General features: G+C 38.0%; 1 protein-coding gene and 1 non-coding gene across 3 annotated transcripts in view; one reads left to right on the top strand and one right to left on the bottom strand.

Moving 5' to 3' along the window:
- LOC127448478 (CLIP-associating protein 1-B-like) overlaps positions 1 to 17565 on the bottom strand; it is a 124247-nt gene that overhangs the window by 81832 nt on the left and 24850 nt on the right. For both annotated transcript variants that reach the window (XM_051711038.1, XM_051711040.1), the window contains 6 exons: positions 7877 to 7955; positions 7662 to 7765; positions 7148 to 7239; positions 6833 to 6908; positions 6251 to 6348; positions 754 to 824 (listed from right to left, as the gene is read on the bottom strand). In XM_051711038.1, the coding sequence (XP_051566998.1) occupies positions 754 to 824; positions 6251 to 6348; positions 6833 to 6908; positions 7148 to 7239; positions 7662 to 7765; positions 7877 to 7955 (520 nt within the window). The remainder of the gene's footprint in view (positions 1 to 753; positions 825 to 6250; positions 6349 to 6832; positions 6909 to 7147; positions 7240 to 7661; positions 7766 to 7876; positions 7956 to 17565) is intronic.
- On the top strand, positions 9570 to 9690 carry LOC127448612 (U4atac minor spliceosomal RNA). The gene has a single exon (XR_007898562.1). It is a non-coding gene; the product is annotated as a U4atac minor spliceosomal RNA (small nuclear RNA).

Below are 17565 nucleotides of genomic sequence, written 5' to 3'. Positions count from 1 at the left end.
AATCCATGTCTTCAGAAGTGATATGATAGGTATGGTTGAGAAACAGATCACTTTTACATTCTTCTCGTGTTTTTATTGATTCACACTCTTCATGCATATCACCCCCAACTAGGCAGGGAGAAGAATTTCTAGCAAAAAAGGACTTAATATTGATCTGTTTCCCACCCACACTTATCATATCACTTCTGAAAATATGGATTAAAACACTGGAGTCATTTGGATTACTTTTATGATATATTTATTTTTGGAGCATCAAAAGTTTGGCACCCAGTCACTTGCATTTTATGGAGCTACAGAGCTGAAATATTCTTCTAAAAATCATAATTTGTGTTCTGCTGAAGACAGAAAGTCATACACATCTGGGATAGCATGGGGTTGAGTAAATTATGAGAGAATTTTAGTTTTTGGGTGAACTATTTCTTTAAGCCACAGATGCTAATTTTCAACAACCCACTGAAAAACAAAATGTGTCCAAATCAATATAAAACAATATAATGTGCACTGGGCCACAGGGGTGAGCAGGAGGAGGTGGTGGTGAAGGAGAGAGAGAGAGAGAGAGGGGGGTATTTAGACTTCCATCCTTCCATCTTTCAAAACATATATGCTTCATAGCAGCCTCTGATGCTGAAAGAACCTTAACTGTCGTGCCAAATCCTACCCCTCAAAGACCCAGAGGGGTAATCATATGTAAAGCCTGATTAAATATCTCTTATCAGGCTATCCTATTGCAATTTCCAAATATATAGCTCCTACCTGAACCCGAGGAGAGGATCATGTTCCCAGATCTTTGGACTTCATCAAATCTGCTGAAAATTACATTCAACCTGTATTGAGATGAGAGGACAGGAAAAAAAAATGTCAAACCTCAAAGAGCAGGGTGAATTACACCTACTGAAAGTGATGTTAGATAAACCTTGCTTTGTTAAAGTTAAACATTTCTTAAATAAAAATGAACAGTAATCAGATCATGAGAACAACTCTTGGAAATGCTCTCGGGTGAGGCGTTTTTCCACCATGACCCTCGTTGTATACAACACAATCTTCTGAAACAAGAGTTGTAAAAAATAACAGGAAGCTTTCAGTGAACAGGGTAAATGTCTACGAAATGGAAATACCTTTCATCCAATTACTCACATTTTGCTGAACTACTATTTCTGTGGAATTTAAGGTTCCTGTCACAACTATGGACATAATGACATTATGAACAAACTCACAAAGCTGCATGTCTATATGACTGAGGGTTACTGGTAGGTTTGTCATGTAAATGTAGACCAAGAGACACTTAAGATGCACTTTTTCTGTTTGTCTTTCAAAAGTTTGATTTACTATGCAATTATAATGTAATTTTTTTAGTACCCAAACTCTCAAACCTTCCACCCCAACACTAATACTTAAGATTTATTGAAACCAAGTAGCAAAAAACAGTTTAGAAACCTTCAGGTTTGTGATTTAAAAGTTTGTGCAGCACAATTTGACACGGATTGTTTTGTGAATCTGTCCCAGTTTAATGTAGGCTGTTATTCAGGGATGGGGCGGCACCAACATTACAGGACTCTACAGCAAACCAACAGCCTGTAAGCGTTGCTACTTATTTTAAATGCAAAAAGGTTAGTCAAAGAGGATGTTTTCAAAGTCTTACAAGAGGCCAAAAATTGTCCCGTTTAATTCCAAATTATTGAGAGAAGGTGCAAAATGGTCATGATTTATTTATTTTTTTCCTAAAGAGACCTTAACTAACATTATGATTGGAACTCAGGGGGAAAAAATGACCAAAAACTATATCTTAACTGATTCAAGACCAGTATCCTCAAATGATAGCAACCCATATGGAGCACATGTGAAACAGTACTCTTCCCACTGCGTATTCACAGAGCTGAGGATGCTTTCTTCCTGTATAACCCCTAAGAATCCCTCATCCTTTACACCCAAAGCCCTGAGCATCAAAGCCGATTACTCTGCATGTTCTGAGCTCCCTGCGAGGGGATGCTGCCATGCTGAATATAGACATGCTGCCACTTCTCTGACTTGCTGTTGCAACACGCTGCCTTTGCTGACATTATGGCAAAGTCATTAGATTTCCAATTAGGACTAGCAAGCTAAGCCTTGTGATATTAATATTTAAGAGGAATGTTGTTTCCAACAATTATGCTGTTTGAAAAAAGCATTCGATATTAAATGAGGATCATCCCTGCTGACAGCCACTGAAAATGCAAACATTTAATCCTACAAGCCCATTACTTATCCTTTACCAAATGTCCTGCAACAGAATTTTGAATTGTTAATGAGATGGGATGCCTATTCCATCTTTTTTGTTGCTAAACCCTAACAAAACAGCACTTTAAAATGTCAGGCTCTCAGTAGAATGTGTTTTAGACTGAAAAACGGATTTTGAACACTTTGGAAAATTGTAAACTTTGTTGTGCACACTAGATTTACAGTTTGTTGGCTACAGTGAAAAAGACTGACTAATGTGGATGCAACAATTGAGGGCCATTTAATTGTGTGATAATCATTTATAGTAACAGGATTTGGTCCAGACCCAAATAATTTGGGCACAGATAAGCATGAGGCCATCACTGCAATGATATGAATCTTATTATTCGCAGCACCTCCCGAAATGATCGGAGATACTTTGCAGCATTCTCATAGATGACTATTCTTCCAAACAGTTTTCAGACCAAAAAAAAAAAAAAAAAGAGTGAAAACTCTTTACACACGCTTGTTCCATGAGACAGGCTTGCACTGCACGCCTCTGAACAAACAATGAATAAGGCTTTTCTTTTGTCGGTTCCTAAAAATATAATAAAGTGTGTTTCTTCAAGCATGTGTCTTTGTGACTAACAGCATTGCTTGTCATGTGACACTCCGAGACGTCTTACAGGTCACCCACCTGTTGCGGGTAGATAAGCAAAATTACCCGCGCATGAAATACATTTGGATTTGGAGGAGCATGCAAAATAGATTCAGCCTCGTCGCATTTTGCGGGTGGCGGGTGCTAGTTTCAAACCTGGGCTACTGTTTAATGTATTTGGCGACTTCCCAGATCCATGGTTTTGCCATTTCCTGATACTGTCGATCATTGTCTGTCAATGAGTGTCGCAACCAGCATTGGGATCTTTGTAAGACATCATCGATATCCGATAACATCATCCTATCGCCAGCCCTATTGAGCAGAGTGAAAATGATGTCATTTCACACTGTTTTCCCCGGGCATGTTCCAATGGAGCCTGCCCTAAAAGACTTACAACTAAAACCAATGAGAGGATCAGAGAAACAGATGCTTATATAATCCCTGGAGACATCCCAAGATTCCATTAAGGGGGAGGGACACCTAACAGATGTTACAACCAAATTCAGACCACAAGCAAATGCTGGTAGGCTTTACTCCTTTATCTGCACGCTCAACTTTAGACTTAAACACTACAGCCACAACCCCAAGGGCACACTAAGGTTGCTGTAGGGTAGTATGGGTGAAGCAAAATGTCTGAAACTGCCACTATGAAAGCCACAATGTTCTTGTTCAGTGTTCAAACCAAAGGAGGTTTTTGCTGAATTAGGCTACATAGTCAATGTGATATAAGCACATAATTTTAGCTGATAGGAGCAAATTGTTCTAAGTTAGAGGGCAGAGCCTTGGGTCTGGAGGGAAATTAAGACCTAATGACCTGTTTGAACAGCCAGTTTCCTCTCTTAAGTGAAGAAGAATGATTACAGTACTAATAGAGGCTGCTTCATAAACCTTTCCACTTAGTCTGTTTAGAAACACTTACTGATGGGGGGAAAAAAAGGTTTGTACAGATTAATCAATGCCTGATAGAAGTACAGTTGAAGTCAGAAGTTTATATACTCTTAGGTTGAAGTCATTAAAACTCTTTTTTTTTTTAACCACTCCACAGATTTCATATTAGCAAACTATAGTTTTGGCAAGTCGTTTATCTACTTTGTGCATGACACGAGTAATTTTTCCAACAACTGTTTACAGACAGATTGTTTAACTTTTAATTGACTATATCACAATTCCAGTGGGTCAGAAGTTTACATACACTTAGTTAACTGTGCCTTTAAGCATCTTGGAAAATTCCAGAAAATGATGTCAAGCCATTAGAAAATTAGCCAATTAGCTTCTGATAGGAGGTGTACTGAATTGGAGGTGTACCTGTGGATGTATTTTAAGGCCTACCTTCAAACTCAGTGCTGCTTTGCTTGACATCATGAGAAAATCAAAAGAAATCATCCAAGACCTCAGAAAAAAAAATTGTGGACCTTCACATGTCTGGTTCATCCTTCGGAGCAATTTCCAAATGCCTGAAGGTACCACGTTCATTTTTACAAACAACAGTACGCAAGTAGAAACATCATGGGACCACGCAGCCATCATACCGCTCAGGAAGGAGACGCATTCTGTCTCCTAGAGATGAACGTAGTTTGGTGCAAAAAGTGCAAATCAATCCCACAACAACAGCAAAGGACCTTGTGAAGATGCTGGAAGAAACATGTAGACAAGTATCTATATCCACAGTAAAACAAGCCCTATTTCGACATAACCTGAATGGCTGCTCAGCAAGGAAGAAGCCACTTCTCCAAAAGCACCATAAAAAACCAGACTAGAGTTTGCAAGTGCACATGGGGACAAAGATCTTACTTTTTGGAGAAATGTCCTCTGGTCTAATGAAACAAAAATTTAACCATTTGGCCATAATGACCGTAGTTATGTTTGGAGGGAAAAAAGGGTGAGGCTTGCAAGCCGAAGAACATCATCCCAACAGTGAAGCATGAGGGTGGCAGCATCATGCTGTGGGGGTGCTTTACTGCAGGAGGGACTAGTGCACTTCACAAAATAGATGGCATCATGAGGAAGGAAAATGTGGATATATTGAAGCAACATCTCAAGACATCAGCTAGGAAGTTAAAGCTTGGTCGCAAAATGGGTCTTCCAAATGGACAATGACCCCAAGCACGCCTCCAAAGTTGAGGCAAAATGGCTTAAGGACAACAAAGTCAAGGTATTGGAGTGGCCATCACAAAGCCTTGACCTCAATCCGATATGTGGGCAGAACTGAAAAAGCATGTGCGAGCAAGGAGGCCTACAAACCTGACTCAGTTACACCATATCTGTCTGGAGGAATGGGCCAAAATTCCAGCAACTTATTGTGAGAAGCTTGTGGAAGGCTACCCAAATCATTTGACCCAAGTTAAACAATTTAAAGGCAATGCTACTAAATACTAACAATGTGTATGTAAACTTCTGACCCACTGGGAATGTGATGAAAGAAAGAAAATCTGAAATAAATCATTCTCTCTACTATTATTCTGACATTTCACATTCTTAAAATAAAGTAGTGATCCTAACTGACCTAAGACAAGGAATGTTTTATATGATTAAATGTCAAGAATTATGAAAAACTGAGTTTAAATGTATTTGGCTAAGGTGTATGTAAACTTCTGACTTCAACTGTAAATGCACAGATTATGGCACACATCTAAAGTCAAACAAGTCCTTTAGATCAGTGATTCTCAACAGGTTAGTCAAATATCTGTTCTGGTGAGGTTGAAGACAGCAGGGGAAAAAAAGCAATGCTTAATGCAAATGATAAAATGCAACCAAACATAATCATGCATTGTAGGATAGCAAAATATATATGCTATTAACTATTACAAGGAAAGAGAAAATGCTACCTATATCTTCTGTTGTGGACATCAAAGGTGTGTCAATCAAACTGGTGCAAAATATGGTTAATATTCATACAATATTTGGCCCAGTGATTGATCCATGTGCTAGGCTGGTAATTCACTCTTATGCTGTTCTATATGCATTTACAAAATTTTTACATTTCTAATTCAGCCTAAGTTATATATTAATAATTTTGCATATTGTTGGGCCTATCCAGTTCATGGCTCATGATTTTCAGGGCATTTTTTTTTTTACCTTTGTACGACAAACATTTTAGTACAATGTTGGGTCACCACTTGAAGTCCAATGTACTCTAAACCTGGGTCCTGAATCAAAACCAGTCAATAACCACTGCTCTAGATAGCATGCTCAATAATGTGCATATGGCTCTATTTAGAACAAAATATTACAGATAAGTCCAGAATTTCTCAGAAATGTCCATCAGAATTTGAAAAGACCCTAGGAGTGTCCCGAATACTCAGTGTAAATGTTAACCTGGTCTATTCATTGTCTGTGACCTATATTGAGTGGGAGCAAAAATGAGAGCGAAAGAGTAGAACAGACAAAAGGAGATCTTACCTTGACTGCGGCAGTGCTTTTTTGCTAAGGTCAACCCTAACCTTCTCTCCAACATGCCTGTATATTTCCACAAGGCAGTTCATGGCCGCATCCCGAACCTAAGCAGACAATCATAAAACAACTTCATAATTACACTGATTATAATGCAGGTCTCATTAAGCACTGTACTTTGTAACTCAACAAGTTTGTAATTCATCTGTGCAATTAAACTATTTTGGGACACTATAAAAAACAAGAGCTTTTTTTGTTAAGATCTTTTAATGAAGATTTTTACGAGACATAATTTGTAGACCCTATAACAGGGAAAACAATGCAAGAAAGTGTTGCACTATTGAAACTATTGTGATTCAACTTTCTTAGAGTGCAATGTCTTAACAATATTCGTCTCTATTTACATAATAAACACAGAAGCACATTTTATTAGTTCTGGTGACTCTAGATAAGAAACCACCAGCAGAGGTCACTATAGCTTTGCGTAATGTGATGTTGCTACATTTTATTGGTCATTGTTCTTTAAAAAAGCCATGTCATGCAGATCAGGATTTTAAATGATCTTAGATTGCAACAAATGTTTTTGAGTACCTGACTTGTGGGGTCTCCGAGTAGATTACATATATGTGGTACAATTTTGCTCAGGGTTAAGCCTTGGGCACCATATCTGAAAAACAAGACAGATCCAACATGGGGAGAGGGGCAGCATTAGTGCATCATGGGGGGTTGCAGTATCTTTGCCAAGTCCAGCTTTACTGGTTTATCTGAAAAGAACGTGTTCCTCCATTTTATTCACTAATGTCTGCAGAAAAATCCAGTTACAAGTGGACATTTTAGTTGCATATAAATTGTGGTTTCACTGAATGAAAGTTACAATATCCGAAACGAGAGGACAAAGGGACTTACGTGTTTAGAGTGGCAATGAGACAGAGACAGACTCCTTCTCTAGTCCTGTTGTTTTTGTGTTTGAAACCTCCCAGCATTCTGTCCCATATGTACTGCAATGACAATCCCAATGTAATACATCATCAGTACAATTAAATCACATCTAATCTTATTAAGAGATCTCACACCAGTCTTTTCAGGGAACAAAAGGTTGTGTTCATTAACTAATTGAAATCCCCATTTAAAACACCCCAAAGGCATCTCATGAGGCAACTTTGTTCTGAGTGGAGGATGTTGTTAAAACCTCTCATTACAAGTAATGTTACAGACTACTATGATCCTGTACTGTTAGTTTCACAAAATAAATTCCTGTGATGGTAAAGGACAGAATGACGTTAATGATGTTAATACAAACCATAAACAGATGACACATGAGGATTTGAAACCATAATAAACTGAATTGTATTCATGTTATCAAGGAACATCCTGGCATTTATCTAAGACTAAATTAAGACAGATGGCAAAACAAAGTTACTTGAGGCGTAGCTGCCTGCTCCATGATCTTCAGCAGCAGGGTTTGATCTTGGTCTCGGACTTGATCTTTGGCATCACCTAACCGATCTATCAAGCTGGGCAAAACTGAAGATAAAGAAATCAATGAGTAGATAAACATCAGAGTATAATGGATATTCTGTGAATGATTTCACTGTTTGGGAAATAATATTACATTTTTAGCTAAATAAATCCTACCTGTACCAACTTGGGGTCGAAATCGGTCCTGTAATCTTGTTACTAAGGCAGATAGAAGGTCCATTCCCAACAAAGCCAACTGAAAATGAGAAAGAAAACCAGAGTATTAAAACAGTGTATTTCTGCAATACTTCAAAATGTTTAGTCCTAATTTTGAAATTAGAAATCTAAATGTGTAGTATGCATAATATGTTTAAATTTATGCAACTATACGCACATCACAGTATACATACTAGTGGTCGACCGATATATCGCCGATAAATCGGCCGATATTCTGAATTTCTTAAATATCGACAAATTTTCCCCTTTGGACGATTTGTTTCTTGAGGTCGCCTGCTTGCATGTGAAATGACTGAGACATGTAAACGACCAGTCACGGTTTGTTTTGTTGTTACGTACCATCGTGTTACTACGATAATAGACTGGTGTGCAACACAGTGTCATTTAAACGGTCCACATATCACCGCGGCAGACGCGTTTGAGCTCATAATGTTAAAGTGCTCGCCTGTTTCATTCTCTCTCTCTCTCTCTCTCTCTCTCTCTCCCTCCCCTCAACAGTTCCCTGTAACGATTAACTGTCTTGTATAATGATAAAAAGGCAAATATCAGTAAAACTAATATTATATACTCTCTGCAAATATGCGCAGACCTCGTTTAAAAAGATGTAATTTACGAACTTCATGAAAATCCAGCGTTTTCTTCCCATCGAGCACTCATCTAATATCTTCCTCTGAAGCACGTATTCCATCAGCCAGAATAAAAAACTACAGGATCAGGATCAAAAGTTCCTCTGATTCACAAATCATGATGGTCAATCCGTGACAATCCAAGCAGGCGATCCAGCCCATTTAAAATGTCAGTGTCAGGAGACTGAGGCTCGCGCTGGATCCACACGAGCACGAGTGCAACTTCAAAGTAAAAGCGTTTCACGTGTGCTATAAGCAAATGTCTTATTCACTATGCACTGTATGTACAATTGGTTTGATTCGGTATTTTTATTAGAAAATGCGATTGCTAACGTGGACATGCCATCCATGGTTGCTGAACTAATGTGTGTACTGTTATTTCCTTCTTCCTAATATTTTAACTATTTCTTCATGTGCAAATGAATTACTAAAATTTGATGACTAAACAGAAATCAGAAGAAACTGCTATCTACCATTTAAAATACAATATTTTTTTAGATTATTTTTTACAAAGTTAAAGTTTGGTGTGAAATTGAGTAAATATAGTGCTGAGAGTTTATTCATTTTTTAACAATTTCCATTATCTCTGGATAGCGGCATCGGCCATTAAAAAAAACCATATCGGTCGATCACTAATACGTATTATATACAATGCAAAATTGGTAAGAGTAAGAATGAAAGAATGCAAAAAGAACGGACATTGAGAAACAAACAGTAAGTGTAGTATGGAAGCATGCTATTTCGAACTTAGCCATGGCCTTAGTCTAAATGAGCTGTTCAAAGGATTATGGGTAAAACCAAAACTTTTCATTTATTTTCTAATTTCTCAACACTTTGACATTGCAGCCACAGTTTTCCTCTCAAATATAATCACAACAAGTTCTACCAAACATATTTCCATGCAGTGGTCAACAAATCAAATGGACATGTCTAATTTTTAATTCTACCCATCACTGAGAAGACCGCCACAAAACAAAAGGACAGTAACAACTCCACCCAACCACTTATCTTTTCTTGTCATGGGGTTGAGACCTGCTCAATGAACATATAATGAGAGCAAGCCTGCTAACACCATACCAACACAATCTCACCACCTGACTTCTTGACAACGGTGCAATTTTTAGAAACTTTATATTAACTCAAAGTTAAAATGAAGTTGTAAAAGTGTGCAAATTCAGTGGTGGCAAACAGCATGTTTGGTAGTGCAGAAATGACACAATCTATCTTCAATACTTGCAAGACTAGATCACTGTTTAGCTTCACACTTGGTCTATTCTAAAAATACTGTAGATCGACATCAGTGAAGGACATGATAACTGAAGTTAAAGTTTATATGCTTACATTTGCTTAGCCCTTCCCTCCAGCATAGCAAGACTTAAATTTATTTCATTAATGTTTTTAAGCACCTGGGCTGTACTGGACAATCAAATCAAGATCCTTTGTTCTCACCCAGAAAATGACTGTAATTTAGCCAGCGACACCATACAGAAATAAAGAACTAGGACAGATAAACCACATCTGAGCTGAGGAGAGTATTAAATGCCTTTAAGGACATGTTAAGGACTCTGGCAAGTCATATCATGAGACACTGGACACAGCACAGCTGATTTCTTTGTAGTCCTCTTTTTTTTGTATAGCACATACTGTAATCCCACAGAGGGAAATACATTTAACCACAATATTTTTGGATGCGATACCTGGACATGAGAGGTGCCAGACTACTAATAAGAATTCAATTTCTCCATGTGTTATGTCGCAATTCCTAAAACTGGCGCGTACGCTTTATTTACTTGCAAAAGCCAATTTGTACTAAAATTTTGCTCTTGATGAGTGTTAAATTTGGACTCTGCATGTCAGTGATCAAAGATATCCACAAACACACATAATCTTGCATGGCAGACCTCCATGCCAAAACCAAGGGTTCAAAGGGAGGTATGGTGATGGGGTGGGGAGTTTGTGTGGTGTAGTGATACGGCTGCATGTCTTTCTGCCTGATAAAGTTTAGAGCAAACGACTACTGTTTGATCCATCCACCAGTTAAAAAGACCAGACCATGCCCACTATTTACCGAAGGAACTCCCCCTCCCCACAGACAGATGGCAAGCCCATCTCTAACCGAATATGCAGTCCAAACAAACTTCTCACGAAGAACCACCTTCTTCAGACTGTCTCAGGCTGCCAAATTTACACATACCCTTTCCAGTTATTTATATCTCTCCTCTCCAGCAGTTAACGAAAAGAGCCAAGGACTATTGTTCTCCTTGCTGAGCTTTTGTTTCATCTCTCTGTTCCTTCTTTTGCTTCATTCATTCTTCGATTTCCTTCTTAACGAAACATCAGCAGGGATGATTAAAAAAAACACAGTATAGCGATCGATTGTTCCTGCTTCTGCTCCAAGCACAAATCAATACCAAAATAAAACTTTATTACATACACTGATCAGCCACAACATTAATACCACCTGCCTAATATTGTGTAGGTCCCCCTCATGCTGCCAAAACAGCACCAACTTCTCACCACAATTGTAAAAAGTGGTTATCTGAGTTACCATAGACTTTGTCAGTTCAAACCAATCTGGCCATTCTCTGTTGACCTCTCTCATCAACAAGGCATTTCCGTCAACAGAACAGCTGCTCACTGGATGTTTTTTGGCACCATTCTGAGTAAACTGAGTATTGTTGGTGCAAGATGGGCTGGTTTGAGTATTTCTGTAACTGCTGATCTCCTGGAATTTCCACACACAACAGTCTCTAGAATTTACTCAGAATGGTGCCAAAAACAAAAAAACATCCAGTGAGTGGCAGTTCTGTGGACGGAAATGCCTTGTTTCAAAGTGCGAGACTGCTTTGACTATTTTGATGGCATTTCTCTGAACTCTGATGGCTTGAACTTTTACTGTCTTAATAAAAGTGAAGCCCAGCATTAGACAAAATGTAAGGAAAAAAAGACCTGCTTTCTTGTCATTTGTCATAGTCTAAAACTGTTATGGTAAGTGTCTTTGTACATGTGTCCTGCTTTTAAAGGCTGACTGTAGCGTGAGCCAATAGCATTTGAGAGCTGGCTGTGAAGAGGTTTGGCCCACTGAATGACTACACCCCTTCACTGAACTAGAAGAAGTCAGTCATTTAAGTCAGAACAAGAAAAGACATGTTGTTCATGAATGAACTGAATTTACTGGTACACTCGAAATGAGTGAATCAGACATCTTGTTCATAAACAAGGCTCTGCTGACTGGCTGAACGAGAGGTGGCGGCGGCATTCGTTCAATCAGTTTGGCAATCTTGTTCAACAAGAAAAGGGGCCAGATGACTTATGAATAAAAGTGAGTGATGACCACACATTACAATGGCACACGGACAATGTTATTGAAACTCATAATTATTTTTTTATTTTAAGTCTTTTTTTGTATAGCTTGATAAAAAGTCATGCTAAGCAGTTCAAAATATGATAGATATGCTTTGTTTTCATTTGTAGGGAAACGCTAATGGTGCTTAAACACTCTGCAGTGCTGAAGTCTCTTAGTAGAATTGTAGACACACACAGTTTAATAAATAATTTTTTTCCAAACAAGTTTTAAATACTTTCCCTATCTTCGACTGTTCGCAAAAACAGGTAGTCTACAGAGCTAAAGTTTTTACACTTTTCCATGAAGTCACCCCACAAACTAACTACTTATAGTGGTCTCTATAAAGGGCAGTAGGTGTGTATGGGAAACCTGTTTAGAAACATTGAATTTTTTTTTACATTTGTTTTGCTATTCAATTTGGTGCCACTAGTGGCACACTTCACCTTTAAGGAAAGCATGCTTTCTTTGTCAGAGTGGCGACTATTTCAAGTGGCCTGATTTGGCACACTATGCAATTCATAAATCCACACTATGGTGCTTAATTTTTCCTCTACATCTAATTTTTCCTTTTACTTCAATGCTTTGCTCTGTTGGGGCCAGATTTGTGAGCATTCCCTGAGATTTACCATGAGTCAGGGGGACAGCTGGGATGAGTAAATGTGAACAGGCCCAGGCATGGATACAAGAAATCAACATAGGCATCCTCTCTACAGGCTAGGCCATTATTATCATCATCATCATCATACCAGCAACGCCACCATCACCAAGATAAAGTAAAGGCCACCCACCCTGGAACAGCCTCGAATTTTGGCAGGATTGTGAGTTCAAAAGCGTTTGATTAGATAAGCTGGTCTAAGGTCAGTGCTTGAGGGGGAAGAGATTCAGGGCCAGCTGTAATAGAAGACTAATGTTGCAGCACACCTGTTCTCGAGCAGTTAAGTGGCTCACTGAGTCACTGGTAAGAAAGGCCTCTGGGACGACAGGACCACTAAGTTGAGTCTGAAGAGAACGCCCACCATAATGCAGTATAAATGCAGAACTGACACTTTTCTACTCATTCTGCTTGAATTCCCTCCATTCAAAGCCTGATATGAGAAGTCTGCTCATCCTACACAAAATAAATGCCTGCCAGTGCACTTTTGTTATTTCCGTTTATGACTGGTTGACCCTGGCCCTGCTATAACTGGACTGTCATGTTCCCAAAGGTGAGAGCATGTTTTCCTGTTCACAGAGCCCTTGCGAGTGCTGGCTAACTCAGGTGAGATTGAAGGGCCCAGACTGCCAGGTAAACTGAAGGTTATAAACCAGGAAGCCCTGAGGAAACAAACACTGTAGGGCTTTAAAGGAATAGTTCACCTAAAAAGAATTCTGTAATTATTTACTCATGTCATGGTCATATTCTGCTAACCCAAACCACTCTTTTTCCATATAGTTCATAGTGACAACGGTACCCATACAGACCCCATAAAGCACCATAAATATGCATAAAAATGCATATTCGAACTGGCAAATCACATTCAGTTACATTGAATGAAAATACTTTAATTCACTTGCTTCCTCACTAAAAGCTATCTTATTATAAATCTACATATTCCTTGAACTCCCTTTGTCTTTTCAATCACTGCTGAGACTTTTAAAAGAGCTTTGTGCTGATCTAGAATAAAACACATTCAGAAAATAGATCTATGTGAGTTGTTCTGATTTAAAACTCATTATGTTGGACTGATGACAGCATCTCTAATAGACGGCCTTGACAATATGGCTAGGTGAAAGTGCACTGTTGTATTCTGAAGGCTTACACTCTAAATGCACAACAAGGGAGCTGTTAAGATCTCTGGCGAGCTCATGGGACTGATTACTGCAAGCATGATCGCTATCAAAACAACACGCAAAAACCACGAGTAGCTAAACATAAGCTGGCCTACATCAAAACAAAAATCAGTGCAGCTCAACAAATTCTTAATGAGACTTGTTTACTGTTCGTCTGTTTTGTTCATGTCACAGCGTAAGCTTTACACACCTTAAGTAGTAATTTATTTACACTGAACTTGGGAGTTGTACAGTAAAATGTATGATTCCATCTAGCTTTGGAAAATATTATGCAATAGTAAAATATTTCTGTCATAAATATTTCACTTTCACATGCAATTTTAAAGTGTATAATGATCGTAATTATCTCAAATAATCTCAATTAGATCAAATAATCATGATCGGGCAATTACGTAAATACTGGGACAGGCCTTAGAACAATAATAGCATGAAAACAAACTTAAAATTGTCAGTGAGAATACAGCTTTATTCAAAGCTCCACTGATGCAGCACCAGAAAACATTTGACGTCCTTTGTATAACCTTTGTGATCACTATTAAGACACATCCATATTTAAACTAGGGATGTGCGAGACTAGTCGACTAAACGGTTCTGATGCTGCTAGTCGACACTGGAATTACTAGTCGGTTAATATTTCCCCCCATTAAACTGATCATAATTTTTACACATTTACGTTTTGGCTTTATATTTTTACAGAGGCTGTACTTAAATTACTGTCATATTAATGTTACATATTTTAAATAGAATTAATAATACAAATATTATTTAAAAAAAGAGGATATCTGGAGCAGATACAGAGTTTAATTTCACATCAGGCTGCGCGTGCGTCTTCCCTCTCTCGCGCGGCACGCGCAGGAAAATATCCTCTCGCTAGACAAGCAAACTCAGCAAAGTAGTAATGAAAACACTTCGGTGGTGCTGCGGGAATCAGCTTTCCAAGTGTTTGAAAGTCCCTAAGGATGTTTTCACATTTGAGTCTTCTTTACATCTGTGCATGCTTGTACGTTATTTTCCCGCTGAGCGGGTTTTTTCAAGCGCAGGATAGACGCCTCAGGTGAGTCAAGTCTCGTCTTTCACCGGACCATGTCGACGGGTTAATTTTGCTCATCCAAAAAATTATACTTTTAAGTAGCCTAGAAAATAACTGTTTTAGGCTAGGTATGCCATTTTTTAATCTGCTGATTAAGAAGGCTATTTTCAACGAGGTGCCGACTGCTGAAAATGTTAAACTATCTTTTAACATGTTTTTTTAATTTATTTTTTTACATCTTAACTGTTATTGGTTAACGTTCTTTACCGAACAGCTGTCATATTAGATCAATGGTTAACACACGACTGCACGTCGTGAAATACGCGCAACTTTTCAGAGCATTTTTTTCTCTCTCATAGATTTGGCTTAGTCTACCTGTTAATTATTTTCAACAATGTCCTGATTGTTTTAATATGTTAAGTAACTTTTACTTGGTGATTTCCGTTTAGAACAGGCTTTTATGGTTGTTCCATTGATCCTGCACTATTCATTAAGTTGTTTTCAATAAATATGTCTATTAAATATTCGCTAATTCAGTGAATGCGTGTCATGTTCTATATTTAATGTACAATGATCATAATTCAAGGCGAGCACGTCGCAGATAAATGCCCCTTTTCAGTGGAATGTAGCACCGGATTTGGAATAGATTAAGTATTTTAAATGGGTTGCATAAAAACATTTTTTTTTTTTACTGTTTTCTGAAGGTTGGTTTCTCTTTAGACTAGTCGGTTACAAAACTTCTGTTTAAACGACAGTCAAATTAGTCGTAGCGCACATCCCTATTTAAACATGCATGGATTCAAGAGAGCTCATCACCGCTGACCTGCTCCCGAACCCATCTCCCTGTTTTTATGTAATAGGAACAACATACAGCACTGTCCAAACACACAATGTCCTCACAGAGATCATTAAGGTTCGCTGAGCTACAGAACTCGTGTAAAACCTCCAGCAAGTGTTCTGGGGACAACAGCAGTCATAAGTGCAGCATTGAGCACATTTTTCATCGAACTGAAAACTCAGTACACGTGTTAGTAATGTGAATGATGTTCATTCTAAAGCATTTCATGAATTAACCAGAACTGCAGTATGGTAAACAGCTTGTTGTGTATCTTGATGGTGTCAATAAGAAAACAAAAACAACTCCCAAAGAGCTGTAAACTAGAGGTCGATCGATAGTGGATTTTGCTGATACCGATAACTATGGTGGTGGAAAAGGCTGATAACCGATAAATCGGCCAAAAGTTTTTTTTTAATGTAATTATAGAATGTAAAAAAATCTTATTCTTTTCTATGACGGGCACAGACACTGAGGCTAGAGGAGTCCAAAAAGAAGAAAATCCCAGTTTATTGTTCAACCAAAATCCCAATAATAACCAGAAAAATTACGATTAGGTGCATAATGCGGGTCTTAACTATAAACAAGCGCGAAACACACCAAGGTCTCTTAATTTGAAATGACAGAAACTTGGCTCCATTACAATGCTCTATAGTTAAGTATTAACCAAATTAAGCTTTTTATAGGCTATATACAGTATATTTCACCAGATGAGATTTAATGAGCAATAAGGTTTATTTTTATTCACAAGAAATTAAGTTGGAGACACGATGTATGTGCTGACGGGGGACGTTTTCATATAATAAAATATTTCTTTCCGTCTTTGCACTTTCTTTGCATTTAAAACACTTGATTATCTATTCTAATCAAAATAATAATAATATTTTTTTAAATCAACGTTTGTATGGCCATTCTAACTGTAGAATCCTCCAGCGCCGGCCACAGAGGAATTAAAACAACAAACCAAAACGAATCGACAACTATCGGCATAGGCTTTTGGGTAAAACCAATATATTGGTCTACATCTACTGTAAACTAGGGATGCTCGATATAAAAGGCAGGAAAATCGAAATATTATTAATTTCACCAATAAAGAAATTACAGACAAAATTTTCTCCGTTATGGTTTATTTACTTACAGCTGAGAATCTCTGACTGCCTGCGGCTTCTCTATTTCAAGCAAGGACTCGGACAGCCTCAAGTAGGGCTGGGCGATATGACGATATATATCATGGTGACGATATTAAGTGTCAATCAACAGATATTTTGCTACATCATGTTATACTATATCATTATCATGATATAAAATTATTCACATTGTGATATAAGATTGTGGTCATATCTCCCACCCCTAGCCTCAAGCGACAGTGAGAACCAGGCTAATGTTGCAAGATAGCTTATATTGCTCTGTGAAGATAATTTCAACATCTCTGCACCTTGTTATGTTGTTTTTGGGCTGGTTTTAATCAGGATCATCTACTGTACTGTAAGTAATGATATGTTTAATGAGGCAGTAAACAAAATCACGACTAAAACATTTATGTATGTTACTTGGGAGCAATCAATTTCATTTATTACTTCAAACGAACAGAGTATGGAAAATAGCACATTGTTACTTACAGCTTAGCATCAGGATTAAAACAAGCCCAAACACAACGTAGCAGGTGAATAGATCTTAAAATAATTCTCACAGATGGTGTGAGATGGCTAAAAACATTAATTTGTGTGAAACGAATGTGCTTGTTGTACTTTACGAGTTGAGACTTTTCTAACATTATGACTTATGACTTTGATCTGTATGATGTTATCTATTCCAATTATGATTATTGTGTTCACATTTCATAAGTTATAAAATGTCACTCACAGATGAGTGCTGAAACAAGCATCTGTGAATGAGATGCGCATGTGCACAATACGCGCACGCACATACTGTACACACAAATCACTGCTGCACTCACAGTCT

The sequence above is a fragment of the Myxocyprinus asiaticus genome, chromosome 11 (genome assembly GCF_019703515.2).
Source record: "Myxocyprinus asiaticus isolate MX2 ecotype Aquarium Trade chromosome 11, UBuf_Myxa_2, whole genome shotgun sequence".
Lineage (NCBI taxonomy): Eukaryota > Metazoa > Chordata > Actinopteri > Cypriniformes > Catostomidae > Myxocyprinus > Myxocyprinus asiaticus.
The sequence above is the reverse complement of the archived record's forward strand: the minus strand, read 5'-3'. Positions and strand labels throughout refer to the sequence as shown.